This window comes from Tamandua tetradactyla, chromosome 9 (genome assembly GCF_023851605.1).
Source record: "Tamandua tetradactyla isolate mTamTet1 chromosome 9, mTamTet1.pri, whole genome shotgun sequence".
NCBI classification, from domain to species: domain Eukaryota; kingdom Metazoa; phylum Chordata; class Mammalia; order Pilosa; family Myrmecophagidae; genus Tamandua; species Tamandua tetradactyla.
Window position 1 is genome coordinate 62,694,828 of NC_135335.1, and position 25,740 is coordinate 62,720,567.

Here is a 25,740-nt window from a genome sequence, read left to right on the forward strand (position 1 = left end):
GTTTGAAGTGCCAACACACAACCAAGTGGAGTTGCTGAGTAGAAAACTCAAAGGACCATTCAGGACTGGGAATAAAAATGTGGAAGCCATCAGCTCTTAGATGGTACTGAAATCTATGGAATTCGATAAGTTTCTTCTGGTACTGAGAGTAGACAGACAGGAGGTCTGGAGGGGGAGCATGCCAACATTTACATGTCTGGTAGAGGGGTCTCCTTTGCTGGCTTCTCTGTCTTCCAGCCATCTCAAGGAAGCAGGTGAAGTAGGAAAACAGCCAACAAGGTGAGGTATCCCTGAAGTCAAGTGAAAGAAGTGTTTGACTAAGGGAAGTGTGTGCCAGGTGTTGCTGAGAGCATGAAAGAAATGAAAATTGACGTTTCTATTTGACAAGCTGGCAGTCACAAGTGCCCTTGATAAAGCAGTTTCAAAAGCACACTGGAGACAATACCGAAAGGGAGTCACTTAAGAAGAGATTTGGAATAAAAGAAAATGGCAAAGAAGCATCAGTGGAATGCTCAACAGCAATGTCTTTGTAAATTTAGGTATTCAGTTCAATGGTGATGTTCTCAATTTCTCATCTATAAGCGTCTCTTAATCACAGATACCAGGACCAAGTTTGTGGGTTTTATTTTTCTTTACTATGTAAAAACCATGTAATAATCTACTTTAAATAAAATGCTTTGAAAAACCCTAATTAATCTCATTCACCTAGCAAATCAAGTAAAATCATAATCACCAAAATCAGATCTTTTAAGAAACATCTGTTGCCTTTTTTATGGAAAATAAACAAACACCTCTATAAGCTTGTTCTTCAAGGTAGCATTTGGTCACTGAATCTGTGTTTACAAAGGATTACTGGAATAATTTAGAAACAAAATTTGGTTTCTTTCCAGTGAAACAACTTCTGCCATCTGCACACTTTAGAAATGAAGCATTTCCATCTCTCTTTTGACATTTGATGTTAGGTTGATTAAATGAAAATGTAGATGGCACCAGCTTAAACATTGTTCAGTTGAACACTGCTGCTGAAATGGCAGGTCCAAGAAATGAGTCCACATATCATACCCACCTGTGTTCTTCTTTCTCCCTGCAATTGTTTTCTCTGTTCCTTTCTTATTCAGTCAGGAATGGGAGAACACAATGAGGGGAGAACTGATATCACCACTTCCATATGTGCTTATATTCTGGGAACACTGGGTTCATTTGCAAGGTCCATAAGAAAGAAAACTCACAGACTGAACAGCCAGCTCTGAACAAGCTTGTTTAAACAACACTGAAACACCAGTGTATATTTAAACAAAACAATTTGTGAGTTCAGCATAGACTCCATTTTTACATACACAATTTTTCTCCCAACATAAATTTTCTTGCCCATTTTCTCTAGGATTTTATAGGGCGATAAGTTAAAAAAAAAAAAAAAAAAGGGCGGGCCGCGGTGGCTCAGCGGGCAAGAGTGCTTGCCTGCCATGCCGGAGGACCCCGGTTCGATTCCCGGCCCCAGCCCATGTAAAAAACAAACAAACAAACAAAATATAATAAAAAATAAAGATGTTTCCCTTTCTTCCTCCCTTCCTTCCTTCCATCCTTCCTTCCTTCTCTGTCTTTCTTTAAAAAAAAAAAAAAAAAAAAAAAAAGCTGCATTTAAGTAAGAGTCAAGTTTTTTAAATATTCAGTGAAAAGAGTTATGGTAAATTCACTTTATTCAATACTATCAATTTCTCTCAACAGTTTTTCTCAAAGATAACACAGTGATGTAGAAAGATCTTCAAAAGGAAAATTCCCTTTTGTAACCAAAAGGGCATGGGCATGTATTTTAAATACAACAGTCAATAATTTCAGTATTTCAACATTCACAAATATTATACTGATCTCTGACTTCATTTTTTGATTAAAATTTTGAATGGAAAATACAGATGTTACACTAATTCTATATAACCACCAAGGATTCATCTTAAAGCACATGTCAAAAATAATATTTATAATTTATCTTTCACCTTTCTTTGCTCTCAATGTTTTTCTCCAAAGGGTAGAAAAAATCCCATCTGTCCAGTCATTTGTGGCCACATCAAGCCGACCAAACATCTGTGGGGCTGTGATTGCTTTAGGATTCATCCTCATTTCCCGGTGTGGTTTTCCACACTCTATGGCAAAGAAATCCAAAGTTTAAACATCGCAGATGTGGACTGAGCTGTGATTAGGAAACATTGCACTAATTTGTGGAGTACTGTCAGCGGGTGTTCAAAATAAGAAAAACGCAAAACTACATGAAAAATATGTCTACTGCATTCCAACTTATCATAATTAACCTCATTAGACTTTATTGACTAAAGACCTTTTTATCTTACTTGAAAGAAAATTGCATATTGCAAAGGGGAGAAAAAAGACACCATGCTGGAATGTATGTGGGATCTAATTTAAAGAACCTAGGCATTCCTTAAACTTCATAGCTCAAAAATTTTTTGGTTTATGGTGTACTTGATTATTCTTGTACTTAAAACACCAGCTAGGAGATGCTTCATTCTCTTCATTACCAGTCTGCATTTGTTGAGATGTGTCCCTGCTCACCTTGGAAAAGATAAGCTAAACTAAATGTTGCATGAATGAAAGACTTTTCTTTCGTAGCCAAAGTCAGGAAAGGTATTTGAAGTTTCAAACCCTAAAACTACTCTTAAATGGGCTGGGATTCTGCACCCGAGGAACCACAGTTCTGAACAGATGAGATAAGAATAAGGTTGAAAGTATAAAATCATAAAAATAGATGTTAAATATCGACAAGCACAGGCACACATACACACGTATGTGTGTTTAAAAAAAAGGTGTCACATCAAAATCTATTTAAAATATTAGACCACAGTTCTCTTTATTAAAAAATCCCTAATCATTTGCAATATTTTATGATGCTGAAGGTTGATATAATAGTCACAATTTAGCTTTTACAATGGATGATATCCATAAGATCTTGGAAACACTTCTCTTTTCAATCACACGTTATAAAAAGCCACCAAAATCCTATAGTGTAAGACAGCATTATGGGTGAAAATTCAATTTGGTCTTTTGCCCATAAAAGAGTAACCATCAAAAATTATTTAATTATGGTGATATGCAAAATTTTATCATTTTTATTTAAAATGTCATAACATTTTTCTTTTTGGCATGGGCAGGCTCCGGGAAATGAACCTGGATGTCTGCGTGGCAGGTGAGAATTCCAGAAAATGCCATAACATTTTTATAAGAGCACTCTAAGAAAGAAATGCTGACTTTTACATTGTTTGTTAATCCAATTTCTCTTGGTTCTCTGCCGAGACATGTCGTGACTCTGTCCAGAGACTACACCCTCATGTCTTACCCTAGGTTAGGCACTCAGTTCTTATAGTATCCTCCTTAGGAATTCCAGACCTTCCCTATCACGTATTCCCTAGTGGGCCACCAGATGGACTTCTAAACACAAGGTCACTGGTCCATTCTCCAGCTCAGGGACTTCCCAAGGCTTCTAGAATAAAACTTAGGTATTTTGCATGATTTACAAAGCGCCTCACACCTCACCTACCATCTTTATTTGGATTCTCCCTGAAAGCAGAGCCTGACACAAGGACTTAGGTACAGGGAGGCCAGAATCAGGTAACAGAGAGAATGAGACAGAAAGGACAGAAGGCCAACAAAGGATGCATTACTGAGCTGGTCATAGTGGTAGTAAGCCTCTGAAAGACAGAACATGACACATTTGCGATCAACTATCCTCCCCCATTGGTTGAGGGTACAGATGCCTTAGGTGTATAAATTTCTACCTAGCCCCACTCCCAGGCTGAGCCATTTGTCTGACTTCAAGGAAAATCCTGAGGCTGAAAAGTTGGAAGACCTCACTTAGTGTGAGAGAGAAGCTGTTCTAGTTTGCTAGCTGCCAGAATGCAATATACCAGAAATGAAATGGCTTTTTAAAAAAGGAATCTAATAAGTTGCTAGTTTACAGTTCTAAGGCTGAGAAAATGTTCCAAATAAGACAAGTCTATAGAAATGTCCAATCAAAGGCATCCAGGGAAAGATATCTTGGTTTAAGAAGGCCAATGAAGTTCAGGGTTTCTCTCTCAAGTGGAAAGGCACATGGCGAACACAGAGTATTTCTCTCATCTGGAAAGGCACATGGTGAACATGATGTCATCTGTTAGCTTCTTCTCCTGGCTTCCTGTTTCATGAAGCTCCCCAGGAGGCATTTTCCTTCTTCATCTCCAGTGGTCGCTGGGTGGTGAACTCTGCTTCTCATGGCAATGTTGTTCTGCTCTGCTCTCTCTGAATCATTCATTCTTCCAAATGTTTCCACTTTTATAGGACATCAGAAACTAATCAAGACCCACCCAAATGGGTGAAGACACGCCTCTACCTAATCCAGCCTAACAACCACTCTTGATTAAATCACATCTCCAGGGAGATGATCTGATTACAGATTCAAACATACAGTACTGAATAGGGATTAGAAGAAACAGCTGCCTTTACAAAATGGGATTTGGATTAAAATATGACTTTTCTAGGGTACTTACATCATTTCAAACCAGCACAGAAGCTATCCAACGTATCTGCATCTACAGCACTGGAGAGTCAGAGGAATGTGGCACTGGGCGCCAATAGCATCCGCTATACCTCCTTAGCCACAGTCATCATTCCACATTATGTCTCATCCATGCCAAACCAGTTTCATGGGAATATCATGCTCCCTCATGTCCCTTCTACCTACAAACATACTTCTATCTTTTGGGTATGACTTTTATTCATGTCTGTACATTCTTCAAGGCTCAGCTAATGTGTGTGATAGTTTGAAGTTGTATGTATCCCAGAAAAGATCGTGTTTTTTTAATCCATTCCTGTGGATATAAACCTACTGTAGGCAAGGCCCTTTGATAAGGTTATTTCAGTTGAGGCCTGTCCCCGGGTGAGTCTCAATCCTCTGACTGTCCTTTTTTAAAAAGATAAAAGACAGAAAAAGCATAGAGAAGTTTGGAGAAAATCCCAGAAAGGCTAAGAAAGAACAACAGAAAACAGAAAGGCAGCCGCTGAAGCCAGAAGCTGAAAGTAATGAAACCTAGGATAGAAGGACCAGCAGACACCAGCCACATGCCCTCCCAAGGACAAAGGTGTTCTGGATGCCAGCAGCCTATCTTCAGAGTGCAGGTATTTTCCTACTGATCCCTTGAGTTGGACGTTTTCATGTTCTGAGAACCGTAAACTGTATTTTAATATATTCCCATTGTAAAAGCCACCCATCTCTGGTACATTACATTCTGGCAGCTTTAGCAAACTGAAATAATATGGAATTTTAATTCATTAGAAAGTTTTCTTATCTCCTTCACTTATGCTCACATCATAACTGGTCCAAATCTTCCTTGTAGCAATTCCATGTTGAGTTACAATTCTCTGTGTCCAGAAAATGATCTCTGTCTTCCCACTATGTAAATTCCTTGAAGGCACAGCCATGTTTTTTCATACCAGTTTTCCTGTTTCTAGTACAAAATCTGGCACAGAATAACCTCAAAGACATTTGATGAATGATTACAAGATGACTAAGGGAATAAATAACATGCCTGGGTCTTGTACGTCTTCAGAAGAAGACCAACCCAATTCCCTACTCAACATTTTGGATAAAGTTTTCAGCAACAGTGTGTTACTTCAGATAACAAATATTTTCCTTACATACCATAACCAAGAATAGGTTAATAAACAGAAAATAATATAATAATTAATACATCTTTGCAAGGTAATCTCCAAAATCAGTGATGCATATGTGTTAGATAATTCAGAAATAGTATACATAATTTATCTATATTGTTTAATATTTAGTACTCATTTGATTCAAGTTATTGGACCAGGTGCATTATTAGTGTATTGATAATAAAGGCCTCATAACTGCAAAAAAAATAATAAACATGATTTGAAAGGATAAACACAAGTATTTTCAAGCTATATAATCCCAAAACGGAATCTGAACCACATGATAAATCCTGCAGGTGTGAGTTCCCAGTTTTGGTGGAAGTAGGTGCTGGCTAAGGGGCATGTTCCCATCTCAATCTAAAGATCCCCTACAGAGTACCCTGGTAGATTAAATTACAAACCCCAGAGAAACATGTTCTTAATCTTAATCCATTCCCATGAGTGTGAACCAATTGTCAATAGGACCGTTTGTTGAGGTTATCTTTAGTTAAGATGCAACCAAGGGAATCAGGATGGGTCTTAGTCCTATTTACTGAAAGCCTTATAGAAAAGGCCACAGAGAAAAAGCTGTGGGATGAAGAAGGAAGACAATGGAACCTAGACAAAAAAAAAGGAGAAGACATTGCCATGTGTGTGCCATGTGACAGAAAGCGAAAGACCAAGGATCACTGGCAGTCAGCCCAAGAATGCCACTGTCTTTGGGGAGAAAGCATTCCCTTGCTGAGATCTCAATTTTGGACTTCTGTCCTCAAAACGATGAGTCAATAATTCCCATTGTTTAAGCCAACTCACTAGATGATATTTTTTTAGCAGCCTGGAACTAAAACAAGCTCTGATGTCTAGAAATTCTTCATCCTATAAGTTTGGAAATTGATACTAAGCTCAATATGTATAGGACTCTAGACAATCTCCAGTGACCACTAACTTGAAAACAGTGAAATGGGATTCCAGGAACTGACTAGAAACTCAACCAGTCACTTCTTCCTGTGGGATGATGTATGTTGCATTTCAACTGCCAATGAACTGTCAAATTTCTAGAGCTCTACCATGGTTAAGGGCTGCTGTTAATTTTGGAAAGAAAGTTGTCAATGTACAATCAGAACCAAAGAATACAACAACAATTGTGTATTATGCCCATTATGCTTAGATAACTGTTTCAGTTTGCTAAAGCTAATGAAATGCAACATACTAGAAATGGACTGGCTTTTACAATGGGGATTAATTAACTAACAAACTTATAGTTCTTAGGCCATGAAAATGTCCAACTCAAGGCATCAACAGGTGATGCTTTCTACTTGAAGAATGGCTACAGGTAAGCTTTGGCTCCTCTGTCAGATACCAAGGCACATGGAAGCCTGCTGGTCCTTCTCTCCTGAGTTTCATTGCTTTCAGCTTCTGGCCTCAGTGGCTTCCTCTCTCAGCTTCTCCAGGGGCTTTTTTCTCTTGTTTTTTATCCTCTTATAAAGGACTCCAGTAGGAGGATTAAGATACACCTTGAATGAGGTGAATCACAGCTCAATTGAAATAACCTAACCAAAAGGTCCCACCCACAGTAGGTCTACACCTACTTAAAATAACATGACCCTTTCTGAACATGATCTTTTCTGAGGTACATACAGCTTCAAACTACCCCAATAACCTAGGATTTGCAAGGAGAAGAACATCTGAAAACTAAATATGTCTGTTTAACTTCTGATTCCAGGTGGCAAGTTAGCTTGTGAGTATAATGATTTGCAACATAGAACTTAAGAGTTGAAGATGGAAACTATTCTGTATGTATTTGGAAGCAGCATGTTGTATTTTGTATTTACTGGGAAGTGGCATGATATTTTAGAAAAAGCTCAGGTTATTCATTAGACCTTAATCTTTCCCTTACAGGGACCTCAACCCTTCCCTTACATCTCTGTGATCTCAAGAATCACTGAATTTGAGAGTTGATGTTTTGAACAAAATAAGAATAACAGCCATCTCTCAAGATCATTGTAAAAATTAAATGACATAACATATATAAGACATGGAGCACAGTATATAAATCATAGAGAAAATGTTTATCCCCCTCTAGTCTATTAAGATGATATATTAACTCTAAAATGTACACAATAGTCAGGAAAGTGGCATTTCACTATAAAATATATTAATGTATCTACCTTCGTGTGCCTCTTGAGGCAATCAGACATGTCACAACTATTTAAATGTGTTGCACAGGGCAATGTTATTTGGCTGCTCCTGTACCTGTCATGGCTCTCATCAAGGTGTGGATGCAAGTGCTTTTCCCTGCTCCACTTGGTCCCAGTGTCATCATTCCATGCCTCACCCTCTGTGTTTCAAACAGCTGGATGACTTTCAGTTTCCAAGGAGGATGGTTGATTAAACCAGCTTCTTCAACCTGAAAACATAGCAGACACCTACATTACGTCAAATCAGCAATGATCTGGGCTTATCATTGTGTCCAAAATAACATAGACCAAAAAAATAGAGAAAAGAAAAACAGGCTGAGCATTATTGAAACGTTATCCAAGCCAATAAGAAACATCTGCATTTGTCTTTGGAAAGTAGGTAAAATTACATTAACGTTTTATTGAGTGTATGGCTTAAGAGGAACTAAAGAATGAAAACTCAAATGGCAAAACATTTTAAATGTTTAATCCAAAAGACGATATTTAATAACTGGAAAATCTATAGCATACCAAATTGACTAAAATTCCACATAAATTTCAAATTCCTTATAAAACATTAGGTGGTTCTTAATTTATTAAATACATTGATAGCAGTTAATTTCTGCCAAATACTATTCTAAATTTAATCTTCACAACAATGCTATGAGATTGCTACCATTAAAGTGTTCATTTTACAGATAAGGAAATTGAGACACAGAAAGAACAAGTGATCTTCCTAAGAGCAAGGTTAAGGAATGGGGATTTGAGCCCAAGAATTTCAACTCCATAGTCCAAGTTCTCAATCATCATGCTATGCTTGAACTCACTGTAAATATTGCTTTTAATTTTACTTAAATAATTTTTGGATAATAATCATGTACTACTTTATGCCATGCATTTGCTCCTCAGACATTTAATATGCTACAAATTATTAATGTAAGTCACCTTACCTATAGCTTTACATTTAGCTTTTTAGGAAAGGCTACAGTTAATTTAGCTATATGATGAAGAAACCATTTGCAAAATGAATTATCACCCTTACCTAATGCAGAAATTTAGATTTTCATACACTGATTGTTTTTAAAGTAAAATATACCTCAAACACTTCAATGTTGGACTTTAACTTAAAATTTTTTTCAAGGAATGAAAATGCATCTTATAAATATGAGCATATCACCATTTCAGTAGAACATTTTTTCAAACTCTTCTTCATAAGAAAGGAAACATAAGAAAGAAACTTTCCTTTCTTCATAAGAAAGGAAACTAGGGTTGCATGATTCATTGCCATTTCCAGGAAGACTTTAAAAGTTAGAGCTGCACTAATTATCATAAGAAATCCAGAGGCTTAATGATATATATAATGTGATGGATCCCAGAGGCTAAGGAAGAAACCACAAGTGATCTTGGGCCTGGGGAAAAAGAACAATAGCTGAGAATCAGCATGAGATCACTGCAAATAACAATCAAAGCCAGAAGGCTAGAGATGAAATCAATGTGGCCAACATCTAAGCCAAGCATGGGCAGGTAACAAGCTGTGCCCCCACCTGACCCCTGCGGACCAATAACATTTCATTTCTGGGTACGGCGTACAATGGTTTCCACCAATATAAGGGCCACTTGCGCACAGCTAAACTGGATACGAGGTTCTGCAATAAGAGACACTCCAGCAGGAGCCTATCAGTGGTGTGCAAGTGTCTTAGTTTCCTAGGGCTGCCCTAACAAGGTATAACAAATTGAGCAGCTTAAAACAATAGAAATTTATCGTCTCACAGTAACCAGAAGAATCAGAAACCAGAAGTCTGAAATCAGGGAATGGGTATGGCCATTCCCTCTGAAACCTTTAGGGGAGGCTCCTTCCATGCCCCTTTCAAACTCCTGCTGTTGGTCAGCAGTCCTGGGTATGGCTTGGCTTGCAGCTACAGCATGTAAATCTCTGCCTCAGTTGTCATGACTTTCCCCCTTGTCTGTCTGTGGCTCTTGTCACCTTCTTATAAAGACACAAGTCACATTGGATTAGGGCCTAACCTACTTCAGTATGACCTCATTTTAATTCATCACATCTTCAAAGATTTTATTTCTAAATAAGGTCATATTCACTGGACCAGGAGTTAGGACCTGAACATGTCTTTTGGGGGGGACACAATTAATCCTACAGCAAACATCTTTGTCTCTCATAAAAGAGTAGTCACAACCTCAGTGTGCTGTCTGGGAACCCACAGATTTAGGCCACATGCAAGCTCCACTTGATTCCCATTAAATTCAGATGAAACAGATACAATATTAGGCTATCCTGTGAAATGTATTACCTGTCTACTAATTGCCATTTCCAGTTCAGGATAACCTGCCTTATCCAGAAGAATGTTTGGGAAGAGATCTTCAATCAAACTCAAAAATAAGGGTTCATCCTCATCAATCTAAAAAAAGGCAAGAAAGGGAAATCAGACCAACTATTTCAGCACAAACATGGCAACATACAGATAAACTGAAAACTCACAATAGAACCCAGATTATTTTATAACCCAGATTTTATAAACTCACAATAGAACCCAGATTATTAGTAATTACTAATAAGGACTATCATCTACATTTTAAAGTGAGCAATACTTCCCACATCTTTTCCAGAAATTAAAGAATTCAGAAAAAGAAGGGGAGGAGAAAGAGAAAATAAAGGGCAGAAAGAGAATATTGTCTACATCCCACCTTTCCATATAATAACCAGTTTTGTAGAAGTACTGCATACTTTACAATTTCTAAGTTATATTTAAGAGAAGTTTTTTTAATCAGAGTAGCAAATTCACGAATTAGGATTTGGTTTTACTTTATTTTGAAATAAAAATTTATGATTTTTCACCCAATACATAGATCCAATGATTCAGGACAATTGGTTATCAGTCCCTATTGGGAAATAGAGGAGTTTGAAATTATTACATATCTGTAAAATTTACACACAAATTCCTGCCAGGTTCCATAGACTTTAACAAAGGCTAGATTTTAGCTCAAAACACAAAAATGATTCACATGATTTAGAAATCTTAATATGTGGATATTTTAAAATCCATTTCACTTCTATTGCAACAGGCATGTAATAGGCTAGTTATGAGTCATTACAAAAAGGATTTCTTAAAAATGTCATTTTAAGTTATATTCTCCAGCATTTTATTTGTTAATTAGGCATTTTAAATGAGTGATTTAAATAAATATTTCTAAATCTCATTTCTGCTTAGCCAGCTGAAGTGATATTTAAGCAAGTGGAACATTTCCATCTGTGAAACTTACCAGTTTAGAAAGATTCATGTCTCGGAGCACGCGCATGACGATTGTCGATTCTGTATCCCCAGGATTGGCTCGTTTTGCAGCTCCCAATGTCCGCAACACGGACAGAATGTTGCGCAGACCAAAGTCATAATGTACCTGAAAATTTTGAAATAAACTGAGCTTATTAACTTGCCCCTGGCAACTATATGAATTTGATGGGAGACCTATTAGCAAGAATGAATAAATGCCAATATTCCCTTTAGAAAACAGGCATAGTAGTGGAGCAATAAATTTGTCAATATATCTGTCAAGCAAACAGAGACTCCCCAAAAGAGTCCTCTCCTATATCACCATTAACTTAAGCTCCAAGATCAGAACCAAAAGATATATCATGTCAGGGGAAAAGGAATAATACTCATCATGAAACAGGCAAGTGTTCTCAAGTCTCCTCTTAATCAGTCATACACAAGAAAGCTTCCTCATGGTTCTAAAGCTAAATTTCAGAAGCAGAATTAAACTGGGACTTCACATGTGACTGTGGCTGTCTATCATCTATCTTTCTTTCTACTTATCTACCTACCTATCTATTTATCTATCCAACTATCTATCTACCTGTTATGCCTTTCTATTGAGGAGACAGAAGTATCAATGAGGAGGAAAAGTGGCTACAATTCAAGATCACTTGGATGGGGCAGAATAAGTACAAATCAGAAAGCCAAGCCTCCATTTTGGTTATGTTACTGGATGAAGGCACAGGTAAACAAATCCACCATCTTTGTCCCGTAACGATTTGGCAACCCCTGAAGGGCTGCAGCCCGAGGCTCTGGGGCCCCAGCAGAACAGGTAAACATGGTAATGTGGACTTCTGTGGTCTAGAGGCTAGGCAATCAGGTTTTTCTCTCTTCTGCCAACACTCCAGAGATTTAGGCAATCAGGATTTTCTTCTGAAGAAAGAAAGAGAGAGAGAGGAAGAAAGAAGGAAGGAAGGCAGGCAGGCAGGCAGGCAGGCAGGAAGGAAGGCAGAAAGGCAGGAAGGAATAAAGGAAGGAAGGAAGGAAGGAAGGAAAGAAATGTAAGGAAGGTAGGAAGGTAGGAAGGAAGAAAGAGAGAGAGAAAAAAAACCTCTGAGCAACAAGACCCAAAAGCTTTAATTTTGTAATTACTGTAAACAAACCTGACATTAAAAAGAAACCACTCCTGAAATTTCCCTAAAGCAGCAAAAATCTGCCAAAGGACTGCCTCTGGAAAAAGCAGAAACCTTTTCTAATTTTCCTGGTCACAGCTTTTAGTGAAATATATCTAATAATTGGAAATAGTTCAAAGAACTCTCAAATTTCATGGCCCTCACCTAAAACTTTTAAATCCAAGTTCAATAAGCCAAGTTTCATTTTATCTGTGAAACCTATCCCTGCCCCTAGGGCCCAAACACCTAAGGCCACTATGAGGAAAGATGGTGGAGGTGTCGCTTAGAATAATTTTTTGACTGGGCCTGGAGATTAGAAATAGTAAGCATAGAAAATGCTACAGAATGGACCATGTTTGTTAATATTATTTTTCCAGTAATACCTTTGCAATGGTAACCATAGTAATTAAATCATTATTAAAATTTGAATAGCCTCAGGATAAGATTAACTAAATAAAATCTAATTACCAAATTTCAGTAAGTAAAATGAAAGGTCTTTGATAGCCATGGAAAAGTTTTCCTAGAGTTAGGCTTAGGACAAATTAAACAATTGCAGTACATTTTCCAGAACTTGATAGTCAATGTAATTTTAAGATTGTTTGTAATTTTATTTTATAATGAAAACAAAGAGATTTTTTCCAACCTCTGATGAAAGGAATTTTATGACAAATTTTTGAATTGAACAAATATGATTTTATTTTGCTTGGGCATGATTTCCCTAAATTTATACAAGCCTACTGATAAAATAAGATCCTTTTATAAATATAGTCTCAAAATTCCTCTTAAAACCAACTAGATAGGTTAAGTTACAAAAACTTAGCAATGTATCTGGAAATAATAAAACTTATGCAAAATATAATAAAAATTAAAATATGCTAATGCTTCAAACATATCTTATTTAAGAGGTCAGCTAAATCTAGCAGGAAATATAAATGAGATATTTATAACCTTGATTACCTGGTGTTTAGTTTAATAATGTGCCAGAATGCAATACACCAGAAATGGAATGGCTTTTATAAAGAGGATTTATTTAGTTACAAATTTAAAGTTCTTCAGAGGAAAGGTGGGTAGCTTTCATCTGAGTTCCTCTGTCACATGGGAAGGCAAAAGAACACTTTCTGAACATCAGGGCATAAGGCCACCTCTCTCTCCAAGGCCAACTTATCCCCTCCACATGAAAAGGGAGGTCCACTCTCCCAGCCCAAAGTTTCTTGGCTTCAGACATTAGCTTTCGTGGTTCTGCCTCTGAGGTTATTCTTCCTTCTATTTATTCATTTTCTGTCCTTTCCAGTCCAGATCAACAGTGGTTCTGTTTATACAGGTCTTGTAAAAAATGTGTTGATTTGGCATGTAATATACAGGGATCAAAGCCATCAGACAATAGCACTTCCCACAATTTCTTTCTGGATAACTGCATCTCCAATCCTGGCTTGTTCTGTAATGGCTGGCTGGTTCCATGTTTGGTTAATCCTTATGTGGGGCACTATTCTTTGGGGTCTCACTTTCTGGAAGCCCAGAATTTTCCAGGCCACCAATTTCTGGTTTCTTTGTACCCAAAAGTTCAGTTCTCAGTCTGTCCTTTTCTTGTCACATTTTACTATAACCTGCAAGAAGAAACCAGGCTGCCACTTCCACATTTAGCTTGGAGATTTCCCCAGCTAACTATCCCAGAACACTACATTCAAATTCTCCCTTCCTTACAGTACCAGGAATCAATTTTTCCAGACATTCTACCACTTTAAAACAAGAGCTGCCCTCCTTCCAATCTGCAACAACACATTCCTCCATGGCCTCAATGGAGGAGACCTTACTTCTATCAACAGTCTCTTAATGCAATCTAGGCTTTCTCTATCAAGCTCCTCACAGTTCTTACAAAATCCTCCCCTTATCCATTTAAAAAGCATTTCAATATGTTTGATGTTTGCAAATGCAGCAGCACCCCACTCCTGGTTCCAAAACCTGTTTTAGTTAATAATGATGTCAGGATGCAACATACCAGAACTGGACTGGCTTTTACAAAGGGAATTTATTTAGTTACAAATTTACAGTTCTTCAGAGGAAAGTAGGTAGCTTTCACCTGAGTTTCTGTGTCACAGAGGAATCATAGTTCCTCTGCCACATCTGCTAGACTTTTCTCCCAGTTTCTGCACTCAAACGGCTCACCCCAGGGCAATTCCTTTCTGTATCTCCAAACGTCTGGGTCTGAGCCAGTTCTGAACTGTGTTGTGTTGGGCTGTGCTGAGCTACTAGGAGCTGTGCTGAGCTGTTTCTCTTTCTTCTAACTTCTCCTTTTAATCCACATTCATTATGGAAGGCACCCCCTTAGCCGACCACAGATGTAATCAGCCATAGATGAAATTCACATGCTGATTTAAGTCCACAGTAACAGAACAAGTGGGCACCTGAACCTAACTACTACATCTGGATTTCAAAGAATCTACCTTTTTAGTTACTTTGCCATTTATTACCTCACAATGTAAAATAATTTGAATTTATAGTGACTTTGTTAATGTCTGTTGATATATTTCTTAAATATACGCCATCATGAACAAGGAAGATATAATTCTTAGCTTCAAAGAGCTTATGTTCTAATTATAATATACTTTTACCAAGGTATAGTCTAAGACAGTAATAATAAAGAAATAAAAATTCAGGAAGATTTTTTTAAAGCAGATAAATACAAATAACACTTGTAAGACATTTTAAATAAGGAAGTAGCATTTGAATAAATAGGGCTACTAGATTTTTTTAATCCATAATTTAATTTTGTAAACTAACACATTCCTGATTATTTAGCACTTAGGAATAATGTTAGGGGAAAATGAGGTTTTTCAGGATATAAATTCCTTAAATACTGAGAAAATCTTCTTACTTCAAATTTGGAACTCTTCTGACCTTGTAAGGTAGTGCTGGATTAGACTGAGAAATTTTAAGCATATATAAATTAATCACTTGTGTGTTGTGAGTATAAGGTATATAGACACCTAGCTGTGTTCCAGACTAGAATTAATTTCTTCTTTCTTTCATTATTTTGTAATATCTTTGTCTCTTTTACCCTTCATGAATACTGCTATTGGAAGGAAATATGCATATTCAAAATCTTTGTGAAGTGTTATCAAATTTATTTCTGATTATGTGCAGTCTGGAAAATAAAACTCTAAGGGGAATGGATATAGAAGGGTGTAAAAAGTTTGAGGAAGTCAATTTTTTTGTTACAGTCATTGTTGACTACAAACCCTAAATAGATATGGAAAGTGGTAGCAAGTTTAAGAAAGTGAATTTTAGTTGCTGTAGTCATTGTTGGCTATAAGCCCTAAATGAATATGGAGAGTTGTAAAAAGTTTATAAAAGTGAATTCTACTTGTCACAGTTAATGCTGACTAAAATTTAACAAGCCTATTTATCATACAGTTCAAAAAAGAAAGCTTTTGTGTCAAACTATGTATCCTTAGAAAATTAAAGTTTAGTTTTATCTACTAAAATATTTTTTAAAGATATATTAAATATTATAAAATAAAATATATTTTGAATATATTGATATATATTAAATATATCTTATAAAAATTATATACATATATTAATCAGTTCTTAATGAAAAGTTTTTTTTAAAAGAAAACAGGTTTTCTTTTCAAGAACTCTGTCTAAATAAAAGACCAAAATTTTACATCAAAATAATATCCTCACTAATGTTCTTGTTGGTCTTATCATCCTTTGTTTCAGAAGACAAGTCTTCTCACTTTTAAGGAGAAACTTGTTACAAAAAATTTATTCTTTCACCTTGTAAAACTAAGGTGCTAAAATAGTTTAACATATTGCATAGGAGTTGAGAAGTATTATAGTAGTTAAAAAGGATTTTCAACCTTGTTGTTAGCTAAATTTGTATGGTAAAATATTATTCATACATCTAAAGATTGTATCAAATTCCAACAGGCTCAATAATGCTCTCACTTTTCATGCTATATCCTGATGCAAATCTATATAATGTTAAACAGTGGTATAATGTTGTTAGTCATGGCTTTAGTTCTTCTTAGAAAAAGGCTACAAATCATTGAAATTTATTTGTTAGTCACACTGCTTTGCTCTAATACTTTTCTAAGTATATCTGGTCAGCTATAGCTATTAGCTTCATCTGCAACAAGAAGAGACTTTAAAAGAGAAGCAAGACAAATATACAAATTATATTTTATCTGTTAATTAAAATAACTCTGGTAAATGTGTAAAAGTGATATAGAACAAAACCTCTGCTATGGTTTGTCAATATACAACAACTGTCTAATGCTTTTATTTCTGAAAGTAGCTTTATTTAAAAATTCTTATACGAAAATTAAGGCTTAGATTGTAGGCTTTAACTGTTATTTCTAAATTCTTAAATGCTTTGTTCTTTGTATAATCTAGTAGTTCTCTAGAACTTTAAATATCTGTGTACCCTGAGACTCAGAGTTAGTTCTCCAGCTCTGAAAGTCAGCATTACTCTATACAACAACTGTTTAAAAAACTGAAAAAGAAATCAAACTCTAATCAAAGTTGTGACTGAAACTGATCTGATTAAAACTAAAGTAAATCAATATATAAGGTAAATAATAATAATAATAATGTCTGTATTTTAAAGCTTTAACTTTCATGTGAGACCAAAAGAAAAAAATGTTTATTCTGATCCAAAATTTAAATTTTCTATAGCATGCTATCTAATTTACCTTAGATTAAATTAGAGGTTTAATTAATTAAATAATAGAGGTTTAATTATTAAATAATCTGGTCAGTTTATTTAAACAAACTAATTCAGCTTTATTTAATATGGAACCTAGAATAAGGAATAAAATCTTAATATTCTGTACAAGTTAATGTTATACCCTGATACATTTCAGAATATTCTGAGCAGAAAATGAGAAAGTATTTGCAAAGTCCCTTGAGGGACTATAGAAAAAATAGAACTATTAAACTCTCTACCTGGGGAATTCCTGATATTTTCTTAGGCAAGAGGGACTCCCAATTTAATAAACCAAGGCCTCAATTTGGAGCTTGCCCTTTTGAAACTTATTTCAGTAATGGCAAAACTAAACCTATTTATAGTTAATGCTTAAGAGTCATCCCCAGAGAACCTATGCTGCTGTTGCTCAAATGTGGTCTCTCTCACTAAGTCAAACTCTGACCTTCCCTGCTACATGGGATATGACTTCCAGAGGTGTAAGCCTGGCCCTGGCAGCATGAAACATGACTCACAGGGATGAGCCTGGTCCTGGCATCACAGGATTAGTTGACTGTGACAGGGGCAAAGAAATAAGAGTTTCAATGGCAAAAAGATTTCAAATCAATTGAGAGGTCATTCTGGAGGTTACTCTTAAACAAGTTTCAGCAAGATATTGCAAACTGCCACAATATGGCAAACACCACCAACAATGTTACCGAAAATCCTACAGGATACCTTGGTCTCTATAAAAGTTTTACTTATTAAGTTTATTTTTTAGAGACTTAAACCCTCCGTACTATTCCAATGCCAGAGAAGCTCTGAAACCCAGAAATAATGGACTCTCCAAGAACAATCAGTTTAACCCCTCTTCCCCTTAAGATAATGCTCGTTTTCAACAAGTTAGAATATGTTAGAAGAGTTGTCACCTAGATATCCTTAGATTGAGAGAAAAATTATCAAATGAGAGAGAAGAGTTGTGACTGAGAAATCAGGATTCAAGGGATGATTATGATTGCTGAATCATTATACAGACATTCCTTTTTCCTTTCTAGTAAATAGAGGGGAATACCTGAAATCTTTCAACTATAATCCAGTTGCCTTGATCTCTGATGATTATATAACCTTTCTCTTGTGTCCTTGTGATGTGTGAAAATCTTGGGACTAACCCTCACATGTACCCATTTATCCAGTTGTTTTTTTATTTTAGAGTCTTGTGATCAATAAAGACAGCTGCTAATGTTTATTAATGAAAGTTCTTGGGACAGCCCAGGAAAAAACCCACCCAAGTGGGTTTTTAATAACCAAATCCAAAGTTATCTTGATAACCAAAACTAGATCTAACTAAAATTGGCCCGACTGACATGCACAGTAGCTTACACTTTAACCTGTAAGTCATCTATATCTCATTATAATACTGAAAATGATACCCATCATCTAATTAAAGCCACCATTTGCATATATACATTCTGTGACTAAACATGCAATCAGTCTGTGCATGAACAATAATTAAATAATCTCTAAACATCTTCTGGGGTCACAGTGCTCATAATTTTAAAACCTGCTAATCTTTTAATGCTATAAAACTACCAGAATTATTGCAGTTCAGGGAGACAGATTTTTGAGCTGATAGGCCATCTGATCTCCTGCTTCATGCCTGGCAATAAACTTTTTCTCTCTTTGAAACCCCAGTGTCTCAGGAATTGGTCATTGGAGCATACAGGAAAAAGGATCCACCGCTGTTGTCTGGTAACAGTTATTCCTTTGGTGTATATTTATAAAAATTCAATCACACCAAAATTCAGCATCTATGAAGTGAGTAATTAAAAAACAATTATCTCCTAAGGCAGGCGGGAGCAATGTATATCATTTAATATTAGGCATCTGGAGGCTGGAGCACATAAAAATATTCAGATTGAGTTCCTGTCTTTAGGGAATTTAAATTCTAGTAAGGGCAATAAAATTAAAATACAAATAAACTTTCATGAAAGTAGCAATTACTCCGAAGTGCTGGTGTTTGAAACTAATCACGGAAAACTTCCTAATAGATTTGGAGCTAAATTTGTTGGCAGAAGTGAGATTCACCAAGAGGTACATGGGGCCAATTTGGCATGTACTGATTCATTTCATATCAAAATAACCTTGTGAAGCAAGTGATCTAAGATTAAAGGAAGTAGAAGTGAAGTAGGGGTGAAGAAAATGGCAGGAGTCAGGGAGTGGGAAGTGTATCTCCATGCAAGAAATAGCAAGGGAAAAAATATTTTTGACAAAGGAAAAAGATAAGATTGAGTAAGGACTATGATTAGCAAAAGAAACCAAGAAGGTTGGTGGCTATATATATATATATATATATATACACATAAAGCAGAGTTAAAATCGGGCTAGTCATGGAAAGATCAAGGACCAGGGTTGGAAGGCTATATATGTGAGTAAACACTCCTAAAGAAAGAATTTTGAATGAGAATGTAAGTTGGTTGAACCTATGGGTATAAAAATAATCTAAAAACATAGAAGTGTGGAATGGAAGCCACAATTAGGAAAAGGATTCAAATGTATATTTGTTAGGGGGTGTTATGCATGTTATACTCCTATGTTGACTGCAGTATGTTCTGATTTAGCATATGTGCTTAGTAATTTTTATTTATATGGTCTAGGAAGTTGTGGTATGATCCCTACCTCCTAGTGCCAAGCCTCTGTGTGATTCCCTCCCCTTGAAGGTGGACAGCACCTATGATTTGCTTGGAACCAATAGAATACAGCAGAGATGACAAGTTGTTTGTTATTGCTATATGTGATCACATTACCTAAGATTGTACTACTCATCACTCTGAAATATCTTCTGAGGAAGCAAGAGGCCGCATCAAGGAGCCTGACATGACAAAGATCTGTGGGTAGCCTCTAGGAGCTGAGGCTAGCTAACAGCCAGCAAGAAAGTGGATTTTTCAGTCCTACCACCTCAGGAATTCAGCCAACAAATGCATGGGCTTGGAAGTGAATCTTTCCCCAGTTGAGCATCAGATGAAACTTCAGCCCCAACCAACAAGTTGACTTCAGCTTTGTTAGACAATACTAAGCAGAAGACTCAGGTAAGCCATGCCTGGATTCCTGAGCCATAGAAAGTATGACATCATGAAAGTGTATTGTTCTAAGCAGCTAAGTTTGTGATAATGTTGTTATACAGCAATGGATAACTAACAAAGAAGTAATATATTATTAATTTCATATCCCAACTATGAAAAAGGATGATGATTGAACCTCTATTTCAAACAGCACAGGAAATCAGCAAGAAAGTTACAACAGATACAACAATTAACAAACTTGGCCAAATACTTGAGTGGGCTTGGAAGTGAGAAAAGTAAATGATTGAGAGCTTCCTGAAAACCAGAGCAAAATCCAACACATATAATAATGAATGTACAGGCAGTATAAACAACAACTATGACTCTCCATAATTTTTGGTTCTTAAATAGGTTCATATACTATTTTCATATCTATGCTGTAAATACTACTTTCTATGCATTTCTTAATAAAACTAAGCATAAAAAATTATTTGTGTAAAACCCTTTTCTACTTTTTATCAAGATACACTGTCAACAACTCCAATCAGACAATTTCCAAAGTGAGAACATTTCACAGAACAGAAGCTGAAACAGGCATAATCATACAGAAACCTTCAGAATGTCACACCTGCTTAGAAAGCTGCTCCTCACACAGCTTGTAAAGTGTGAAAAACTTCCTGGCCAAAACGATGTTGTCAATGAAGCCACAACTCGCCAACTTCACTCTTATGATAATCTGGCGGTCAGGAACCATCATGGCCACAGAGCGGAAATTAATCTTCAAGTTTTCGGGAAGTTCCTGCCTCCCAGCATAGCCAGGATTCTACCCAGAAAAATAAAACCTTAGGATGAATGATACAATCATGGAGCAACAGGCACACATCAACATGATATTAAAAGATTTATATGTACACCCAACAAACCTAGAATGAAAGCTTGAGTTCATTTACATATCACACTCTCTTTTTAACTGGAAAGACTAACTCATGAATTGTTAATATGAGTTCTGTTTAACACCAAAGGCTTTCAAACAAGAGAAAAATTCCTATCCTAATTTCTATTGATGAAAAATAGATGACCTATATTCAGGGGAATGCATGAAACTGTGAAAATAGAGGCTGAAATTCAGTAGCTCCTCTCATGGTTCCTTACCATGGTTAGAAAAAGTCCAAATTCAGGGTTCATAGTTACACTATCTCCATCAGTAAAAATAAAAGATTTTTTACGCTCCTTTTTACATGTCAGAATGATGGAAATTTGCTGGGCTGCAACTGAGAGAACTGGTAGATCGATGCGGTTAAATTCATCAAAACAACCCCAAGATCCAGACTGTGCCAGACCTTAGAAAAGAAATTAAATAGAAAAATCAGTTAGTATATAATTTTGGAGAGCCAAGAGAAAAGGCATTATGCAGCTGCCAAGATGAGCCAGAGATGAATTCAATCAGAAAATGAAGTTGAACAAACAGATCATGCATCGAATCCCCAAAAACACTGCACAAGTTGGCACTTTATCTGTGAACTCCCAACCTGCAACCAACAAAGGAACATCACAAAAGGCAAACGACATTAACATTTGGAACACACAATTCAAGATTTTAATATTCGAGTTTTTCCAAAAGTTTTCACAAAGTTGAAAATAGAGCTAAAATGTGGCCTATTGTTAGAAAGTAAATCGTATCGATATTCCACCTTAGCTAAAATTTCTCAACATATAAAAACATAGAATCCTTACCTTTAAAAATCCGTCCAAGTCCTCGGAAATCCATCTGGTCCGAACAATTGAAAACCACTACATATTTCCCAAGACATCGTCCCATATCTTTGGTTGTTTCTGTTTTGCCCGTCCCAGCCGGTCCAGCAGGGGCTCCCCCCATGCTCATTCCCAGAGCTTGTGCCAATGTGATATAACACCTTGAGGGTGTGGAAACATCGTTAGAACCATACCACTGGCAGCTGGAAAGTACTTCTGACTCATCACAGTGAAATGAAACCCACATCGATTAAAAAATGGAAGATCTGGGTAATTATCTTTACATGGTATTTCCCAGACTACCTGCTAAAATGCACTTATCCTTAAAGAGGTTATTAAGCATTGGAAAAAAAGGAGGGATGGTCTATAATCAAATAAGTTTGAAAATTCTCAACAAGATTAAACAGCTTTACAATAGTAAAGATACTACTGAATTTTGGAGGCTTTCTTATGATAACGTATACTGAATTTCCGAGAAATTATTTGGCAACAGGAAAACTTTTTTCTCAGAAACCTATCAACATCTAAAGAATAATATTTTGTGGAACAGATTGGAAACCATTTAAATAAATTAATTCCATTTTTATTCTAAGAGTCTATAATTTCATATATGTGGGCAACACAGATTACATTATATTTAAACTATGCATTGCTAAGTAATCATATCTTTTATCTATTTCTGCAAGCATTTGTTAGATCTGCACGCACCTTTAACTGAATATTACTACACAGTCTAACAAAATATTTTCATACAACTATGTCTATGAAGGAAAAATCTCAAACAGATAGCTTGCTGATAAGGTACCCAATTCCCCAGAATCACCTTGAATTGTAAAAAATGACTTATAAAAGGTTGAGGTTCAGGCTTCTTATAGACAAACTATAAAGCATTCATCTGGACTTGAAAAAAGATTTCAAATGAAATGAAGTGACTATACAGCATAAGCGCTGGAAATAAGCAACTGAGGATCTTCTAGGGACTCTATTTTATTGGAAATGGGTTCCTAGAGAGGCAAATGAATGACTGAGCCTTCAGTATGTCAGAAAATGGAGGAGGAGAAGATATATGTGGAAAGCCAGAAGGATGCCTGGTCTCACTTGCATTTTGCCTTTGAATTCAAGGTCATATTTCTCCTGTGGAATTTATTATCACGTTCAGATCAGAGTTTCAGGAAAAATAACAGCTAACATGGTACGCTCCACATACATTAACTCATTTAATGCCCAGAAAGTACTACAAGGTCTTCATTGTTATTTTTCCCATTTTAGAGATCAGGAAAGAGGGCCACAGAGGTTAAGTAACTTTTCTCCGTATTGCAAAAACGGGAGCTCATAAGAAACATAGACAGGCCTAGGAGTATATAGCTTCCCCTGACATATTCTTGCAGCTTCTCTGAGTTCTGCCTGCATTATGGTCCTTGGGCTCTGCCTTTAACAGCTGTGAAGTCATGGGCAAGACACCTAAACTCACAGAATCCTATCTTTTCGGAAGCATTGTGTGGATTAGAGACAACATATAAGAATATGGCACAGAGTGACTTGTAGTCATTATTATTATTGCTACTATTATTTTTCTTAATCACTGATGACCTTTCCTTTCTTTTCTCCCTAAGCATGACTTATAACCATAAATGCTGTAACTAAATCAGGTTCTCAACAAGAACCTTACTGGTACATATAACATCATCATTTCAGGAAGTTTTTCAGCATTTTAGATTCAACGCTGCTTAAGAATAATAAATGAAACCACTTCTGGTTTACATATGATGAAAGGCCTCGAACATGCTACAAATACTTAACAGTAATGTACATGATGGATTCAATTAAATCAGGTGCTAACAAGCTCAAGTCGTGGAGCTGGTCATATTTCATTTGATGTCAGTGTGACCATTCTGCAACTCTAATTCCAGCAGCAATCAGGACTGGAAGAACCAGATGAGGGTATGGCTGGATGAGCACAAATCACTTATTCAACAACTTGTTCATAGAGTACTAGGTGCTGGGTACTAGGCTAGTACCTGGGGACACAAATGGACCTAGACTCGGTTCCTGACAGCAGAGAGCTGACAGCAGGTTTGTGCAGAGGTCTCCAACAGCCTCTGACTTCTTCTGTCCTCCATCTTAAGTGACAGCAGTAGTCAGGGCCATTCCAGTCCTATTATTTGTCCTCAGAAGGAGATGGAAGGACTTGTTGTTAAATACACCTTGAGCTTCTGGCAAAAGTTGTCAAATGCTTTAAGCTTATTATAACCTCTATTTTATCATCCACATGGCGTCAAGCTTACCAGTGACCGCATCTGCCAGGGTTATTGAATTTTCACAGGGAAGTTGGAAAAAAAGGCTGATGCCATGTCAATGCTCTGGCCTTTGATTTTTACCTAAGTATGAAACTTAGTGAGGAATTTTTCCTTTGTAAAAGGACAGCAAAATTTAGCAATAAAATCCCGATGACCATCAAAAAATGATGACTGACTTGTCACATAATCAAGTTAGTAAAAGAAAAATAAATAAGTGAGCCTAAGGGTGAAGCAAGCTGAAATTCAAACTTTAGAATCTCCTCCATTATCTATTTATAAATACTTCTTTTGCTTTTAATGTTTTCATGTTTTTTAATATTGAAAGATATATAAGATAAAGAATATATAAGCAAATCAAATTGTAGAAAAGTGGGTATGGTATGATACTCATGCAAAAATTAGTAAGATTTCTGACATATATATATAATTGTTCAAAGTTTCTAGAAGGATAGAAAATAAACTGTTAGCCATGGTTACCTTAGAAAAATAGAAAAGATTTCTCTCATATTTTCTACTTTATGTCCTTCTGTACCATTTAATTTTTCACCACAAAAATGTAACTTTGATAATAGTAATTTCCATCATTCATTATTCTGGAAATATTTATTTAGCAACTATTATGTGACAAAATCATTCTAGGTTCAGTGAATACCTGTATTCTAGAGGAAGAAAACAGATTATTTTTTAAAGTAGGAAACAGGAAAGGTAAAGCTGGGGAAGAAGGTTGTGGAGATTTGAGTGAAGATGGGAGCTATGCCGGCATCGAAGGGAAGAAGTTATCAGGCCAAGGAAATAGCAAATGCAAGGATCCTCAGGCAGAAGAGCAAGGAACAGCCAAGGAGTAAGCGGCTGGAGCCGAATGAACAAGGAGGGTCAGAGAAGTAATAGGACAGGGTCATGCCAGGCCTCGTAGGCCAACGCGAGGCCTGTGACTATGATTTTGGGTGTGGTAAAAAGACGGTAAAGAGTATGGAACAAAGGGGTGAGGGGATCTGACTTATATTCTGGTGTCTTCACTGAGAATAGACTACAGGTGGACAACAGCAGAAGCAGGGAGAACAGTGAAAACACTGTTGCAAGAATCAACATTAGACATCAAATAGCTTGGGCCAGAACAGTAACAACAAAGGAGTGAAATATGGTCACATTCTAGGTGTATTCTAAAGTAGGATCCACCAAATTTGATGACTTATTGGATAATGAGGTGAGAGAGATAGAAAGGAGTCAAGGATGCTCCAAGAATTTTTGGCAAATGAAAGATGAAATTGCCATTTACTTGCACAGGGAAGATGGCAGGAAGGCGGGTTTGTGGGAATTACTTACTTTGCAGCCACAGCACTTCAATCTCTACCTCCATCACCACCTGACCTTCACCCATGTTTCCGTTTCACTGGCCCAATGTCCAAACCTCTCTCTTCTTATGAGAACACCAGTCATACTGGATTAGAGCCCATCTTAATCTAGTTTGGCCTCATTTTAATTAATCATACCTCCAAGGACTCAATTTCCAAAATAAGGTCACAAACATGGGACTGGGGTTAAGACCTGAACATATCTTTTGGGGGGACTCATAATAGAATCCAGGTGGAAGGCAGGTAGAAATGTGTGTTAGGAGAATCCCTAACTGGAGGCAGAGATTGGCGAGTCTACAGCCAAATAT

The 25,740-nt window shown here is 36.5% G+C and overlaps 1 protein-coding gene across 1 annotated transcript in view; it reads right to left on the reverse strand.

Moving 5' to 3' along the window:
• The window catches only part of DNAH5 (dynein axonemal heavy chain 5), a 293,865-nt gene that overhangs the window by 146,989 nt on the left and 121,136 nt on the right, over nucleotides 1-25,740 (reverse strand). The window contains exons 36-42 of the mRNA XM_077114905.1: nucleotides 21,766-21,944; nucleotides 21,184-21,371; nucleotides 20,660-20,854; nucleotides 11,127-11,261; nucleotides 10,157-10,264; nucleotides 7,927-8,080; nucleotides 1,992-2,138 (exon numbers count right to left, since the gene is read on the reverse strand). Coding sequence (XP_076971020.1) covers nucleotides 1,992-2,138; nucleotides 7,927-8,080; nucleotides 10,157-10,264; nucleotides 11,127-11,261; nucleotides 20,660-20,854; nucleotides 21,184-21,371; nucleotides 21,766-21,944 — 1,106 coding nt within the window. The remainder of the gene's footprint in view (nucleotides 1-1,991; nucleotides 2,139-7,926; nucleotides 8,081-10,156; nucleotides 10,265-11,126; nucleotides 11,262-20,659; nucleotides 20,855-21,183; nucleotides 21,372-21,765; nucleotides 21,945-25,740) is intronic.